Raw genomic sequence first — 17,874 nt, forward strand, 5'->3', positions numbered from 1 at the left:
TTTGCTGTGAAATGGGGCCCTTATAATTCCCACAGTAAACAACTGATTATTCGTATGAAATTTTCTGTTCTTACACACTCCGTTTTACTGAGTAGCACGCTATAGTTTTCTTGAGTACAGATCCATTAGTTGAGAAGATATTGGGAGTTGAAATTTTTTTGGGTCATGGTTTTGCTGTGAAATTGGGCCCTTATAATTCCCACAATAAACAACAGATTATTCGTATAAAATTTTCTGCTCTTACGCACTCCGTTTTACTGAGTAGCACGCTATAGTTTTCTTGAGTACAGATCCATTAGTTGAGAAGATATTGAGAGTTGAAATTTTTTTGGGTCATGGTTTTGCTGTGAAATTGGGCCCTTATATTTCCCACAGTAAACAACTGATTATTCGTATGAAATTTTCTGCTCTTACACACTCCGTTTTACTGAGTAGCACGCTATAGTTTTCTTGAGTACAGATCCATTAGTTGAGAAGATATTGAGAGTTGAAATTTTTTTGGGTCATGGTTTTGCTGTGAAATGGGGCCTTTATAACTCCCGCAGTTAACAACTGATTATTCGTATGAAATTTTCTGCTCTTACACACTCCGTTTTACTGAGTAGCACGCTATAGTTTTCTAGAGTACAGATCCATTAGTTGAGAAGATATTGAGAGTTGAAATTTTTTTGGGTCATGGTTTTGCTGTGAAATGGGGCCTTTATAACTCCCGCAGTTAACAACTGATTATTCGTATGAAATTTTCTGCTCTTACACACTCCGTTTTACTGAGTAGCACGCTATAGTTTTCTTGAGTACAGATCCATTAGTTGAGAAGATATTGAGAGTTGAAATTTTTTTGGGTCATGGTTTTGCTGTGAAATTGGGCCCTTATAATTCCCACAATAAACAACCGATTATTCGTATAAAATTTTCTGCTCTTACACACTCTGTTTTACTGAGTAGTATGCTATAGTTTTCTTGAGGACAGATCTATTAGTTGAGAAGATATTGAGAGTTGAAATTTTTTTGGGTCATGGTTTTGCTGTGAAATGGGGCCCTTATAATTCCCACAGTAAACAACAGATTATTCGTATGAAACTTTCTGCTCTTACATACTCTGTTTTACTGAGTAGTATGCTATAGTTTTCTTGTGTACAGATCCATTAGTTGAGAAGATATTGAGAGTTGAAATTTTTTTGGGTCATGGTTTCGCTGTGAAATTGGGCCCTTATATTTCCCACAGTAAACAACTGATTATTCGTATGAAATTTTCTGCTCTTACACACTCCGTTTTACTGAGTAGTACGCTATAGTTTTCTTGAGTACAGATCCATTAGTTGAGAAGATATTGATAGTTGAAATTTTTTTGGGTCATGGTTTCGCTGTGAAATTGGGCCCTTATAATTCCCACAGAAAACAACAGATTACTCGTATAAAATTTTTGTGCTCTTACACACTCTGTTTTACTGAGTTGTATGCTATAGTTTTCTTGAGTAGAGATCCATTACTCTAGATGATATTGAGAGTTGAAATTTTTTTGGGTCATGGTTTTGCTGTGAAATGGGGCCCTTATAACCCCCACAGTAAACAAGTGATTATTCGTATGAACTTTTCTGCTCTTACATACTCTGTTTTACTGAGTAGTATGCTATAGTTTTCTTGTGTACAGATCCATTAGTTGAGAAGATATTGAGAGTTGAAATTTTTTTGGGTCATGGTTTTGCTGTGAAATTGGGCCCTTATTACTCCCACAGTAAACAACTGATTATTCGTATGAAATTTTCTGCTCTTACACACTCTGTTTTACTGAGTAGCACGCTATAGTTTTTTTGAGTACAGATCCATTAGTTGAGAAGATATTGATTACTGAAAGCTTTTTGGGTCATGGTTTTGCTGTGAAATGGGGCCCATAGTAAACAACAGATTATTCGTATGAAACTTTCTGCTCTTACACACTCTGTTTTACTGAGTAGTACGCTATAGTTTTCTTGAGTACAGATATATTAGTTGAGAAGATATTGAGAGTTGAAATATTTTTGGGTTATGGTTTTGCTGTGAAATGGGGCCTTCATAACTCCCACAGTAAACAACTGATTATTCGTATGAAATTTTCTGCTCTTACGCACTCTGTTTTACTGAGTAGCACGCTATAGTTTTCTTGAGTACAGATCCATTAGTTGAGAAGATATTGAGAGTTGAAATTTTTTTGGGTCATGGTTTTGCTGTGAAATTGGGCCCTTATAATTCCCACAGTAAACAACAGATTATTCGTATGAAATTTTTTGCTCTTACACACTCTGTTTTACTGAGTAGTATGCTATAGTTTTCTTGAGGACAGATCCATTACTTGAGATGATATTGAGAGTTGAAATTTTTTTGGGTCATTGTTTTGCTGTGAAATGGGGCCCTTATTGATCAATAAGGAGAGGGTAGGGGGCGTGGCCTAAAGCCCTCGTCGAATTCGATGATTAGTCAATAAAGGGGGGGGGGCGTGGCCGATACTCTTGTTGAATTCGATGATTCTTCAATAAGTATGGGTGGTGTAGGTTGTGGGCGGAGTTGGGATGGCGGCCATTTTGCACAAAAAAGGTGCACATTTTACGTGTGCCAGAATCCCCATTTCCCTACTACTTTGGCAATCTTCCTTGAAGATAAGATCATCCAGTATAGATGGCTACAAACAGAAATCCGAAACAGAAATGAGTGAAACATCCCATATTTCGTAGAGATGAAAAAGCGCCTTTATGAAAGAAAAACTGGATGTTCCAACTATATATAAAGCTTAACCTTGTACATACCAATTCCAAAATCCTTTAAAGTGACTTCAGGACAAAAAGAATAACACAATTACAGTTTGCATATTACAATATTACATATGTGGTTTGTTAGTCACTACATGAAGCCAAACAGATGTTAGTGTACAACAATCTTAAGAATGATCAAATATGACATTCACAAAAAAAAAACACCGATCAAATGAATTAGTAAAATTGAAGGAAATGACGGCTCTCGATTTGGCCAGTCTGTACACCGAAATCTTGATAAGACCAGGTACCTCATCTTTAAATAAGAAATAAAAATCAAACAATCTTTAATAGAAAAGCTAACTCTTCAGGTTTCATGGAACATTCTCCTGTACCAGTCAAATGAGAGCATAAGAATTCCGAGTCTTTAACACAGAACAGTAAATCCGAACAGATCCAAGTGGAAGTTATGTGTGCGCCCATCTGATACCCAGAAGATAACAGAAAGTAAAGAAATATAGTATACAATTCACCAGTTATTGTTTCAACCTGCTTCTATGTTATTAATAGATTAAAAGGAATCCCTTTAAGATATTAGAAATTATTGAACAAGACCATTTTGACATACATTTTTTGGTGCAGTATTATCCCTGACTTTGATGTTTCGATTTTTTGGTATGAGGGGGAATGGGTATTCATCTATTATTGGAGTTTAAGACGTCATTTAAGCAGATCATCTTCAAGACTAATACGGCAAAATTTTAATTCATTCGCTCATTTCTTCCTAGTTGAAAACAAAGGAGCAGACTGCTCGAAAATGTACAGGTATAACAGAAAATACAAATTCAGAGCCAAGGTGCCGGCACTTTTAACCACTTCAAATTTGATTCATTTCATCCAGAGACTGATTATTGCGAAAAATCCGAAGCAATTAAAGTTTTTTTAAAAAAAGAAAAAAATAATACGCAATTAAAGTTGCCTAATCATCGACTTTTTTCATGCTGAATAAAATCTGAAAATTTATCTTAACCATTGATAGCCTAAGTTGTTAAGCAAAGCTACACTTGCCAATTTCATAGCTCCTTTCAATTACTAACCAAAGTAAAGCTTACGGGTCTAAGTATAAATCAAGAAAAATTAAGCCATATCAGTCATCTCTACCTAAATGTTTACACCAGCCGTTTAGGGAACTAAGCAAGTTGCAACTAGAGCGCTCACTATTTGCAATACGCATACAGGAAAAACGTGGTACTTATTCTAACAGAACAAAATTAATAAAATGAAAAAAAAAAACTAAGTATTGACTATTGCAGTATATTATTCACTTAATCCGATAATTATTATGCCGACGGTAAATCTCCGTGGTGTTTCTTTTTTTAAACAAAATATATACAATCGAAAATATTATAACTCAAAAACAAGATTACTAGTAAAAAAAAATTGAGAATTATTAAATAAACAAAAATCAAAAACTATAACAAAGTTAATACATGAAGTGAGGGAGGGGTAGGTGCCTTTTCCAATAAATTATTGCTAATTTATAAATGAGAATGTTTGAAAGCTAGGCAATCTGTTTTCAATTTCTTTGTGAACGTCATTATTTTTTACAAAAAATAAAAATAAAAAACAAAGGACTGAAAAAGGATTTTAATTAATCACTCGGCGGAAATAAGGATGTTCGTCGGAAGCAGCAGCGTGAGAAAAATGTAACGAAAAATGAAACTAACCGGTATAGTGTCTACCTTGTCCACCTGGGTACATGCACCGGAAGATCCTTCCCAATTCTTCAGCCTGTATCCTACCTGCTGGTGTTAGTTCTCCGCCCCATTTCACTATCAACACCAAACTCGGTTCCCTTGGTCCATCTGCACAAATTTTATAAATTGTTCTATAACATGGTGCATATAAATAAACAGCAAAGCAAATCTCATGCATGGAATAATTTTTTTTGTTTTTTAATAAGTACAAATTAAGATAATGAGTTCATGTTATATGATTATTATATTATTATGATGTTAGCTTTCACCGAAAATATCCGTTTTGATTTCGCCTGAGGTAACAAGAATTGTCACTGATGTTGGCGGATAAGATGTCAACAGATTAAAGACCATTCAATAGATGTGACTTCCATTGCTACTCTACTAGAACGACCGGCCACTAAATGTAATTTTAAACTAGAAAACATTGTAATTTTATTACGATTTTCCAAGGCTTTTTTCTTTATTTATTTGTAAAAATGCAGTAATTTTTCTTCCGGTATGAAAGCATCAGTGAACCTAATACTTACTGTGTTACTTAAAGTGAAACTATTTCAAAACAAAAACAAAAAAAACAACTACTAAATAAGCAATTTTGAACCATACTAGTATGATCATCAGCAAAAAATTAAATTGAATTAAACAAAACAAAATTAATATCCTACTTTGATTCTCACCATCATCGCTGCTAGAACTTTTTGGTCGTCCTTTTGGTTGATACTTCATCTGCACTTTACGATTGATGCCAGAAAAATGACCGTACCTTGTAAAATATCATCACAATAGAAAAAGAAACATCATCGTGGTTTTATTTGTTTTTTACAATAATCAAAAGAAAATAACAACTTACATTTCCAGAACACTCTTTAATTGTTCTAGTTTAGCTTGTTTTTCCGCAAGTTCTGGTATTCCTCGTAACTCTATTTCATTCAATAAAAATCTAGCTATATCTAAAACTTCTTGCAACTGTTTTGGTCTTTTCAATTTCACATGGCCATTCACTTGCCCACCGTATTTTTCAAATATTTCAAAAAATCTGAAAATAGAAGATACGTCAATGTAGAAAGATAATATTTTTTTAGTTTCCATCCCACTAGCGCTGTAATCGCTACTTTGTGATACGAGGTTTCTAGCATGGAAGAAAACCCTGGAACTTGTACGTAGGCATAACTTTTTTTAGTACTGCAAGGGGGTTGGGTCTCTTCTCTTTTATTGAGTAGGTTTGAGTATATGAAGGCCTGTGCAAACTGTGTTAGCAAGTGAAGGAAACTTGAGCTTCTAGATCCTGCTTATTTGTGTTACAATCGTTGGGTTGCGATATTATATACTTGGCATCATAAGGCCAGAGGGGAAAACTCTGTTATAAAAACGACTGTAACTTGCTGCAACGATTTACAATTATAATAGTACGGTAACTACTTGCGATGACTTGCATGTAATCCCATGTTGGTGCCCGCACATTCGCCAAATATGCACTCACTTAGAATAAGATTATTTCTTCCTAAAGTGTATATTTGAAAATATACCCATTTACACGTCTTATTCCGCGTATTCAGTCAACTATGGCCGCGCCAAAGTACTTCGGGAAGCTATTCCAATTCCGACATTCAATGGGTTGGTGAAATGAACCCTTGGGCTGCAAAACCTTAGGAGACAGTTCCTTGCTCTATCTGCAACACCTTAGCAGACAGACTTGCTCTATCTTCTGATCAAATTTATCTTGTGAACTTTGTTCCTCTATTCGACTAAACTTGCGTAATGTGGTCCCCACGCGAAATATCTTCGTACCAATTTCTTTTGCATTATGATCAAATACGTCAAATAACCAAACTTACTTAGGATGTCTAACTTCCACTTTCATCTTTTGTTTAGGAGTCCGATCACCATGTCTTATCACAGCAACTACACACCTCAGCTCCATCCTAAATTAAAAAAAAAATCCATTACTTAAGCAGAATAATCTTCCGTTTTATATATACTTAATTGCGAGATTTCTGAGCTACTGGTTCATACAGGGTTTATATGGAAAATTAAATTTTTTGTTTGAATACATTTGTTTCTGTTTTTTTAAAACTAAATATAGGTAATTATTTAAGGAAGTTTAGATATAATTATTGTGTACAATTCAGAATAGAACAATTTATGTTTACTTACGCGTTTATCAATAAAAATAGATGTCATAAAAATGAGTTTTATTACTTACTTTTAAATACTGTTTCTAAAAAAATTAAAACAAGTGTACCATCAACCTCAATGCATGACACAAGAACGATGAAAACAAACAACATTAAAGTGTGACCCTAACCAGGTTATTTTTTAATTTCACAAATGGTAAGAATTTGTATTAGCTTTTAGTGACCGTAAAATATTTATAATAAAGATTGAATTTAGCGAGGAATAGGTCAAGGACAATAAAACAACTCCGCCCATTTTGCATTTCCCAATTTTCTTTTTTGTTTTTTTGGCAAACATATCTAAGAAAATCATTTATATGATCAAGTCCTGAAAAGGTTTTTCATTTCTGCTGCTAATAAAGTTCTTGATTTATCTATAACTCGTGTAAAAAATGAATTTAACGTTTAAGTTCTTTTAATAACATTACTCACATTTTTCCAAAAGTTGTAGGCACAATTGGTGGATCATCAAGCTGGAATGGTACTGACCACGGTATATGTAAGGTTGGTGCTAATTCTCTTAATATCATATTGCCAAGTATTTTGGCACAATCATCATAATATTTATTTGAATTTTTCACAAAACTAAATCCATTAACATCACAAACAAATGATTTACCATTCGCCCTAAATGAAATAATAAAAAAATGTATTTTATATTAATATTCTTTTAAAGGTCAAATTCAATGTATACATTTTTTGATTTTTTTTTGTATACCTTAATAAATCAAATCCACAAACTGTTTGTTTAAATGCTAGACAAACTTTTCTGGAGATAAGTTTCTCAGCATTACTTAATATTACCGGATATCTTATTTCTTTACCCTCGCTATCTCTCTCAACTTTTCCATCTAATGCGGGCGACTTTCTAGCTTCTGCATGCGCATAATCTGGACCAACTGTGTATACCTGTCAAATCATTTTAACTATTAGTACATTATTTTTCTAAATATCCTTACAATAAATATAGTGTTAATTGCAAACATAAAAGCGAAAAAGTATTAAGTATTAAATCTCTTCTTCCCTTCGTAGTAAGAAATACTGTAAACGCAGTAATTTCTGCCCCCATTCGAGAAAGTAATGTAAACATGGCATAACCTCTCTTATCCCCCTCAATAAAAACTAATGTATTCATTTATCTTTGATCTATTAATGAAAAGTACTGTAACGACTCGTGAAATTTCCTTCAACCCTCTAAAGAAATGTACTCAAAAATTTAATATTACCTCTTAAAGTAGATGAATTTATAAGTTTTCATAATAATCTGTCGATATAAAGTGAGATATTGCAAACTTAAATTAAGGCTGTATTGAACAAAGGAAAATTTTAGCCTCAATTTTCTGCTAAACTAACTGACAGTTAGAGTTTGTATTTTACGCGTATATAGGCACTAGAATTGTCTACATTTGTGTAAGTTTTCACTATGTTTTGATGACTGTGGAAGGAAATATTTTGATTTGAAATTCAGTGTTTTACAAACTATGAAAACTGTAGCCACAATTTTCTCCTAAACTAACAGACCGTTTGGGTTTATATTTTATCTGTATATAGGCACTAGTATTGTACACATTTGTGTAAGTTTTCACTATGTTTTGATGACTGTGGAAGGAAATATTGTGATTTGAAATTCAGTGTTTTGCAAACTGTGAAAACTTTAGCCTCAATTTTCTCCTAAACTAACAGACAGTTAGAGTTTGTATTTTATCAGTATATAGGCGCTAGTATTGTCTACATTTGTGTAGGTTTTCATTATGTTGTGGTGATGGTAAAGCGAGATATTGAAATTTGAAATTCAGTGTTTTGCAAAATTACATAAAGACTTTAGCTTCAATTTTCTCCTTCGCTCATTTCTGACATAGCTCCGAATTTTACCTTAACATCTGTTCCATCTGTTGGCATGAAATCTTCATAGATGAATGATCCAGTTTTTCTGACTCTCGACTCTGGAGAGTAAACACTGCTTCGACTGCCAATCTATAAAAACACATATATTAGTTCTGTCAAAAAAGTGTGCAGTAGTCGTTTATTAAATATTTACAATGGCCAAAAAAATTCTCCTTACGAGGGAGCGACTTATCGGATAAAGTAAATTCTATTAATTATAGGAAGAGGGGCCCCATCACTAGCCTTCGATAAGTTATGCTTTGTCTAAGCAAATGGGCGCTTGCTTCTTCTGTAGCAATTTAGCAATGTCTCCAGATACACCTTGTGTGAATACTGGTTATAAAAGCAAAAAGCTTATCATGGTAGTTTCCTGACTAAATTTTTGCTAAATAAAAGAATAAAATACAATATTTATACTTATATAACTTTAAAAGAAAATAGTGATTGCCAATTAGAAGTTAGGGAAACTGAGTAGTAATTGATCTGATAAACCTGAATTGTTGATGAATTTCGAATCTACTTATTACTACCGCGATACTTCCTCTAATTAGGAGCCTTGAGATTGTTTTTAAACTTGAGTTCCTGGTGGTTGCGACTTAAGATAATTATCATAAATAATTTTTCTAAGTTGTTACTTTAGACTAGCGTACATAGACTTGCCAGGGCAAGAAAACAAGAAGTTACTTCTTATGGTAATGATATTCCTCCCTTAAGAACTAAGTTAGCACCTATGAAAAAATAACTGTGAAATCCTGCTCTTTTTTTTTGTTCTTGTATGGTTAATTATTAAATGAAAAGAAAAATTACCAACCTTCCTAAAAAGACGCTGTGAACCTCCGCCTGCCGACGTAGGATAGTAAATGTAGATATTGTGGTCCTCAGCGGAGACCGGTTTCTCCACAAAAGGTTTGTTGAAAACTACACCATTAACTTCTACATGATCTTCGGATTCTATTAGTTCATGATCTAAATTTTTTTAAAAATAAACAAACAAACAAAAAACAAAAGATGCCCAAAATTACAAGAAAAAAATCAAAAGAAAATGAACAATGCTGGGGTCAGTGGCATATTCTTCGTGAACCAGGCATGCACTTGAATCTTTTTTATCTTCTATTTCATTAGATTTGATCCCAGTTCTACTACTTAAATAAACACTGACAAAATAAACCAAAAAAATAAAAATAAATAAATAACTTCCACCAAACCCCACGACAAGAAAATTTAATTTAGATCAGTATCAAGGTTCATTAAAGCTCAAACATTCAGAGCCACAAAACATCTGCACTCAAAAGAGCTGCGGCGCCGGTCGTTCTCTACAAAAATAATGGTAGCTTTAATTGCGTTAAAAAAGGAGATGAACATGCGCTCTTAAAACGTGGTAAAAGGCCTATATACAATTACAATTTGAAAACAAAACTCGGATCAATGTTTTTAAAAGCCGCTATATATTTCAGTTTTTTGAAGATAGCGACACATTACAACCCGGTTACTGTGAAAATCAGTTAATCCTTCAACCAAACTAAATTATTTGACGTAGTAAATGTAATTTAAAACACCAGCACAACACAGGTTCAAACTAATGAGTTATGTTATTTGATCAAATCTGCATTTGAAGGCTGAAATAAAGTTATAATAGCTCATTGAAAAATATTTTAAGTAGACTCAGCTTAGTGCCTAATAGGTTACAACACTGCTGAGATATTTATATACAATAAAGTAGGAGCAATTTTAAAAAAATGTCCCACCATCAAAGAGATTAAAAGTAAGTGTGTTGTGGTTGTTAAGTGCAACATTAGTTGCGGACACCCTTCATAGTGTTTATGTCAAGTTGATAACGAATCATTAAAATATGTGTCATTGCAGTTAATCTTGTTAAGGCATTTATTAGATATATCTAAATCTACAGAATTAATTTTCGCAAGCCAAAGTTTGTAAATTATACGATTTTTTAAATTGCATGCCTCCAGGATACGCCACTGCCTGGAATGAGATATTAATTTATTTACACAGTGTGATATTTTAATATTAATTGGGATGTAAGGAACTGGTTAATTTGAGTTGTTACATGGCTCGATTTAATTGAGAGCGTGAAGGGGTACATTATTTAGTTATGATTACAGTAGAGTTGGGTACTTCCGATAAAATTGATATTGGTCCAAATTAAAAAAAAAATGCCATGTACAAATTTGGAACTGTAATCGTTTTTCAGTCACTCCCTTATCCATGTATATACATCAAAAAGACATTTCCATGATCCACGTTTGGGGATTCGTTCCAGAGATCCCCCCCAAAAAACATAACAACATACGTACTACGGCTCCACAGATAACTTGCTCAATTAACAATAAAAGATTTACCTTATTTATACCCAAAATTAGCTCTCCAACCGTTCAATCTCAAATACTTTCTAACTAAAACTTCATTCAAACGACATCGTTATACTTAACAAGAAATGGCTCGCTTTAAACAGGAAACATAACTTCTCTATGGAGTTTTGGAGGTAGGTTGTACCGCCCGCTTGGAATCTTCACATATTAACATATGAACAGTTTCTAGGATATTAGTGATGTAATGGTTAAATAGCTGTCGCTGCTAAATATTTCTATGTTTTTCCAACGCGAATGGAGATGCAGGATTTTCATTTTCCAACTTCCTTGGTCTAAATATCTAAGAAAGCTAGCCAGTCGGGGATTTAAAGACCTTGCCAATTTGATTGTAATTTCCGAGAGAGCCACTTCACTTTTGTCAATTATTTGGTTCTCACGATACGTCCATTAAAAAATATTCCACAGATAACTTTTTATTTTGTTCAAACGCGTTTTAAAATAGTCAAATATTTGGCCAAAAATATTTTGATAAGTTCTTCAAAAACTGGTCAATGATCGCAAAAAGTTTTAGATCTAAACTCCAGGAAAAACTTCATATTTAATTCAAGATTGTGAAATCTTCCGCCATGAGAGTAAAAAAGAAATATTCCGACTTACTTTTTGGATCTGTGGAATCTCTATCCAAGACTGCGTAGCGAGGTATTTCAATGCCTTGACTCTCAAGAATGGAATATACCTTCCTTCTATCCTATAACAGAAACATATACATTCATTCATAAAGTATCGTCAAATATTTTTTTTCATCCTTATTATTAATGATTAACTACATTAAGTTAAATAGTATTGTACTTGGTAAAGAATATTAAATTTTATTCAAATTTTTGTGTAGAACAAACTGTGTTCACTCATAGAAAAATTAACATTTTATAATTTAAGGAGAAGAAATAAATGACCACAAAATTATTCGGATGCAAGGAGCGTGACAGTGGTTTTGTAACAAAACCATAAAAGTAACCCGAATGCAAATTTATAGTTCCCCAATATACTGCATATAACTATAATTTCATTTGTAAATTAGATTAATTTTATAAGCAAAAAATTATCGTGAATCATTTTTCTTACGATTTTTTTTATTTCTTGTGACGCAGCTCCATCGCACAATGTATCAGTGGTTAACATTTTCTTGTTCTGATTTCTGTGTGCTACATAACCTTTTAATACTATAAAGAAAATAAACTCCGCAGGTTAAAACGGAATATTTATTATGGTTAAATTTATGTTAGATGTGAGATTGTTATTTTATTTAATTAATTCTTTGGTTTTTCTGTATGAATTTATTAAAAATCCAGAATTCTTTCATTATTGCCAAAAATTCCCTAATATTAATTAAAATTTCAGTCAATTTAAAATTAGAAATAACTACTCCACCTGAGTTTGTTACAAAAGTTTGAGGCACAAAAGTAGGTAAATGTAAACTCTCTTACAACTTATTCATCAAAATATAAACCTTCATTGGCTAACATTACTTTTTAATTTCAATCGAAGACCAGAAAATAGATTTTGAGGCATTAAACACTTTCCGCCCACTTAACAAGATGGCTGCTTAAAAGTATTGAAATTGACAGAGAAATTGACAACAAGGTGATGTGTTCTGTCAACTACATATATTGTTTGGCCTTTGTTTAGAGAAATTGATTGGAACCATCCAGGAAATCAAGGACAGTACATCTTTGTAGTTTTGGAAGAGTGCTATCACCAGTTAAAAAGAAATGCCAAATTCTTCGGTAAGCGCATTACGTTTCGCTAACGCTACAATTTATAAAATCTAGATTATTTAATGAGGCGGAGTTTGATGACGGCGCAATGAGATAATGTCCACCAGTCATATCTGCTTGAAAATATTCATTGCTTAGCCTGACTGGCGAACTACGCTCAGAAGCACACCATTGCTGGTGAGATGAACGAGAAAACCTCAATTCAAGTAACACAGGTGGCCACTTTTTATTTGTTAGGCAAATTGTTAATAGTAAAGTTCGTGCTTCCGTTCGTCTATGAGAAGTAATTTGGCATTAAGACGTTCAGGCACCGCCTGAAGGAATAGGCGATTACTTTATTTGATTTTTTTTTTTTACAAATAGAACAGCAATTTGATATTAAATGCCAGCTATGATTTCATGCACTAAAACCTTTGTAACAAACTAGTTCTAGTCTTGACAATCTTGAAATAATGGCATTAGAAATGCAGCTTTTCTTAATTACGCAAAGAAATGCGTCTACGACAACGATAAGCGATTCGCTAAAACCAAAATGGTAGACAGGAAGACTAGGCGTAATAGATGCTTTGTATTTAATAAAGAGATAATGAGTAGGTAAGTTTATGAATAGCAGGAAGCAGGATTTAGTAAGTTAATGACCTATGTGGATGTCATCGTTTGCACAAGAAATTAGGTTGTTGAGTAAATTTATTACGTTTAACAGCTGGTTATTTTCGCTGGATAGCATTGAGGGTGCCGCTAAACAGTTGAGTCTAAAAATGTAGCTATTTAAGCTATTTAGCTCGAGATTTGAGTCAATACAGAGGGCAGCGTCAATTTTTCTAGTCCCACGACAGTATTCCCATTTAAAATGCCTTTAGTTCCGTGGAGAGGAGACTCCTGTTCACCTTTTGACGAGATCTGCGAAGCTGTTTTTTACGCAAAATTTATATAGATAGGAAGGTATTAGGTTTTGGAAGAAGATATAAATTACCGAGAGCTCTTCCAGATGCTGAGCTTTCTCAGAGGTCTAGTATTGGAGTTAGCTTATTGGTCGGCTTAAGTAGCAGACACAATACGAGGGTCGTTTGAAAAGTCCGTGCAAAAATAAAAACTACTTAATTTTTTGGGGTAAACATTTTTTATTTTTCAACATAGTCTCCTTTTAGGCTTATACACTTATAAACTGTTCTAATCGAAGGTGCAGAGTCACCATAATGTTTATCAAGCTTCTCTTTAGTCTCCTGAGGCGTTTTGCCTTTCATAAAGTAGTGTTTAATCAACACACGAAATTCTTTTTCATCCATTTTTTGAAAATCACTCGACTTCCTCGATTCAAACGAATGCCAAACACAAAGAAATAGACTGGTTGAAACTTGGTGTGTGTTCTTCCAAGAGATGCTACTAACTAAACATAACCTCGATAGGCGCCAGTAGTGCTATCCCTCTGACTTTGCACGGACTTTTCAAACGACCCTCGTAGTTCTACGAAGCTTGCAGCGCACTATACCCTCAAAAAAAAAAAATATTTTTCGTGTTGATCAATGTATTGGCTTTCAGTTTAGGTAAATTATTGCTTTCTGTGTTCTAAACTTGTGTACTGTTAGATGGAAACATAATTGAATTCAAATTCTCTATACCAAACTGAGAAAATCTACCTCTGACAGTGGATGAAAGACCAAAACCGTTCGGTAACCCAATAAATATGCGCGCTATGACGGATAAAATCAGCAATGTTAATATTTTCAGTTTTCGCGAATCCCTCAATTACTGCCCGAATTGGATGCTTTCTTTAAAATACCACCATCTAAATGGATTTTTCGGTTTAGTTCGCTTTCTTATTATGTATTTAGAAAGACAAGAAGTCTAAAGCATATATATATATATATATTTTAATTAAAAAACAAATTAAACCACTCATCAAACTGTTACAGTTTCAGTAATATTAGTTTCTTACTAAGCTTTTTTTTGCAGTAATTATCTACAAGCATCACAAGTGTTCTACATACTAACAAAATAATTTTCTTTTCTTTTCTGATATGACTTTGTAAGCGCTTCAAAATAAAAATAAAATAAAATAAAAAATGGAAAAAAAAAATGGTTGTTCAGCCCATATTCTCTAAATTACCCATATATATACTCAATACCTGAATATCGTATTGCATGTGGAGATTGTTGATAACATATGGATGCCTAAGAGTAGCGTATTGGATTGCTTTTTCTAGCGGAAATCCTTTTGAATGGAACGATATCAGGCAATCACAAGACGGCCATTCTTCTACTGGTTTCTATAAAATGTTTAAGGTAAATGATATAGTAACAGATAATATTTATTAGGTGCCTTAATATTGTAAAAAAACAATTTTTGAATTGTGCCAAAATATCGCCACAAATCTATTGGTGAGTTGTCACCAAATGTTTCTAATAAAATTGAAGGACCGAAAATAAGGAGAAAGGAAAAACTATTTACCTGAACTATAACATCTTCCGGAAAAACTAATATCCTGATATACTGGAATTCTTGTAATCTAGTTAAAATTTCCCTCATTGGTTTCGATTCCGACTTCTTCGCCATCGCGCATATACCAACAACCACCTGTTTTCCTCCATTCTCTTCTTCTCCGTCGGAATTGTTACTCTAGAAGAAACAAAAAAAAATAAATTTTGTTTTAAACATTATTAGTGGAGATTTATAACTATAAAAAAGGAGTTTTAACGTATTGTTTTTATGTGATTGCAGAATTAATTGGCTGGCTACTCGCTAAACAGTGCGAAAATCAGCCAGTGGCTCTCTCCCCTACCCAGACTCCAGGAGTCTGGTACACGAGGGGAATTTCGGGTTTTTGTAGAATCGTGAATGAAAGTGAATCGGTGAAGTTTCTTGAAGTAGTTCAACAGTAAACTGAAAATGGTTAAACTGAAGTTTTAAAGTCAGCATCAACAGCAAGGATCGTCGTTTGATAGTGGCATAGCGAATTGTAGATAAACCTGAAGAATCTTCTGCTAGAAGATGTTATGGACAGATGTATTCAATAGTAAAAATACCTAGATCAGAGATCCACAACTTACCAAATGAATGGAAGATATTTTTAGTGGCATGCAGACAGAATATAATCATAAATGCAAAAACTATATATAGTTTTGATACTTAATAACCAAAGTATGAATGTTACGCTGTGCAGTAAAATTGAATGTAGGCAGTAGTATTTTTTGATTTGGAAATAATGGAAACTCAGGTTTGTTTCGATTATTGAACGGCTTAAGTTTATTGATTTTTTTTTCCTATTGGCCTAAGAAGCCGACGCGTCAAAAAAAAAACATAAGTGGCAATGTTTGGAAAAATAAATAAAAAAATAACAAATTAAAAGCTCAAATTGGTTCCCTTCGAGAATCTTGCCCTTCTCACATACCTAAGGGCGGATTTTGGGTCACTTACTCCTGTTTATTATTCCTCCTCTTAATTTTATATGTGCCAAATTTTATCAAATACTAGCAACTATGTGGAAGCCACTTAATAAATACATTTATTTGAATTAACCCACATGATATACAAGCCGTCAAGTCTCGATTTGTCTTTCTACATTGATAGTGATGTTACATATCTGAGGAGTAGCAGTATACAGTACGATAGATGGCTTAAGGCTGTTCCCCACAGACAAACAAAAATAAAAAGTAAAGAAATTATTCTAAAAGTAGATATCAACTAGTTTATCTTATTAGTTCCATAAAATTGAGTTAGTAATTTTTTTTTTTTTTACCTCATTTCTACTTTTATTGGACGTTCTGGAGCGAATTAAATGAGCCGATTTATAGTAAACATTTTTGAAAATCGGAAGCACTGAAATATTTAAACAGACATTTAAAAATCACTAAAACTCATCGTTTAGAAATTAGAAAAGGAGCACATTATTCTCGCATTTACCTTACAAAAAACATAGAAATAATGTAAATCTTGTAAAATATTTGGAAATAATATAACGAAAATAGTACTGGAGAAATCCTTATTATTTTCAAAAAGTGAAAGAAAAACTTAAATTACTTTTTTTCATTCAACATTATTTTCTTAGCAAAATTAACTTACTTAAATTTGGAATTAAAAATTAAAAAAATATTGTTTTCCATAAAAAGTGATTTAGGCCATTTTAAATACATAAACTAAAAACTAAGTAACAGATGATAACCTCATTACATACATATATTTAACCATCAGTGGTAAGTTTATTTTCTGCTACGGAAAATTTTAAAAACTAAAATAACATTTAATGTGCATATTACCTCATACTCATAACAGAGACCAAATTGACACCAGCGGCACCAATGTTCTCGATCTATTTGTAAATATTTATAATTTGGAAGTGATTCCATTAATAATTAAAAATAAATATTATTTTGAAATTAAATGAAATATTAAATTAACGAACTTAATAAATTCAAAAACAGAAATTACTTATAGGAGCAATAACAGTATATATAAAACAATTCAAACAAAGCATTATCTAAAGTAAAATTAGTTTATCTAATCGCATCAGTATTATCATTTTTATTATTTTCAATTTAAAAAAATAAAATAAAATCGTTCAATATTAAAATAAGAATTGAAAAAATGAATCAACCTTAAGGATTTAATTATAATTCTTCTTTCTCAGTAATTAGTGATAACTACCCTTCTTAAGCTTAGTGATAAAAGGAAATTCGACGTTGCTTATAGGGTTCTTTTATTTAATTTTTTCTTGTAAGTAAAATTAGAGCAAACGGTCTTACGAAAACTGTTGGCTATTAGCCAAGTTGGGTAAAACACGTAAACAGTCAACATTTATTGTTATTTTCTCGAAGATGCATTTAAGGGATATAATGCTACAATTAAAATATTTATGTGTGAATGTCTGCTCACAGATAGGTATTGCAATTTATGTTAGAGGGTGATTGTCATGTGGGGCCGATATAATTGTAATAAATATTTAAAGTATAAATTGAATAGTGATTATTAAATACATTATTGTACAAGATGAGATTCAGATAAGGAATACTGGAATCAGAGATCATTCCAATAAGTAGAGAATGTTTATGCATAGAAGTGAAATAACTTCTTTATAGTTAATTGGATAAGGTTGCAGGTGGATGTAAATGAATTCTGCAGGGCTAAACATGAGAGAGAAACAGCCTTTGTGTTGCTCATTTGGTTCTTATAAAATAGTGCAAAAAATTCTATAAAGATATTTAAATAATAATTTTAAGGATTCTTTGCGGCAAAT

The 17,874-nt window shown here is 32.7% G+C and overlaps 1 protein-coding gene across 16 annotated transcripts in view; it reads right to left on the reverse strand.

The window, feature by feature from the left end:
- Nucleotides 1-17,874, reverse strand: part of l(1)G0196 (inositol hexakisphosphate and diphosphoinositol-pentakisphosphate kinase) — a 106,275-nt gene that overhangs the window by 83,144 nt on the left and 5,257 nt on the right. For 5 of the 16 annotated variants that reach the window (XR_012461622.1, XM_074139265.1, XM_074139264.1 and 2 more), the window contains 11 exons: nucleotides 15,093-15,260; nucleotides 14,767-14,910; nucleotides 11,526-11,616; nucleotides 9,353-9,507; nucleotides 8,530-8,631; nucleotides 7,376-7,566; nucleotides 7,090-7,284; nucleotides 6,319-6,405; nucleotides 5,334-5,519; nucleotides 5,149-5,246; nucleotides 4,454-4,591 (listed from right to left, as the gene is read on the reverse strand). Coding sequence is in view for 15 of the 16 variants with exons in the window: in XM_074139265.1 (XP_073995366.1) it covers nucleotides 4,454-4,591; nucleotides 5,149-5,246; nucleotides 5,334-5,519; nucleotides 6,319-6,405; nucleotides 7,090-7,284; nucleotides 7,376-7,566; nucleotides 8,530-8,631; nucleotides 9,353-9,507; nucleotides 11,526-11,616; nucleotides 14,767-14,910; nucleotides 15,093-15,260 (1,555 nt within the window). In the remaining variant the exon portion in view is untranslated. Of the gene's footprint in view, nucleotides 1-4,453; nucleotides 4,592-5,148; nucleotides 5,247-5,333; nucleotides 5,520-6,318; nucleotides 6,406-7,089; nucleotides 7,285-7,375; nucleotides 7,567-8,529; nucleotides 8,632-9,352; nucleotides 9,508-11,525; nucleotides 11,617-11,990; nucleotides 12,063-14,766; nucleotides 14,911-15,092; nucleotides 15,261-16,380; nucleotides 16,461-16,544; nucleotides 16,679-16,703; nucleotides 16,832-16,897; nucleotides 17,003-17,874 lie in introns of those variants that run through there. The other 11 variants (XM_074139259.1, XM_074139262.1, XM_074139254.1 and 8 more) reach the window with 11 other exon arrangements.

The sequence above is a fragment of the Rhodnius prolixus genome, unplaced genomic scaffold, assembly GCF_049639745.1.
Source record: "Rhodnius prolixus isolate KJV_2025 unplaced genomic scaffold, Rpr scaffold_23, whole genome shotgun sequence".
NCBI classification, from domain to species: domain Eukaryota; kingdom Metazoa; phylum Arthropoda; class Insecta; order Hemiptera; family Reduviidae; genus Rhodnius; species Rhodnius prolixus.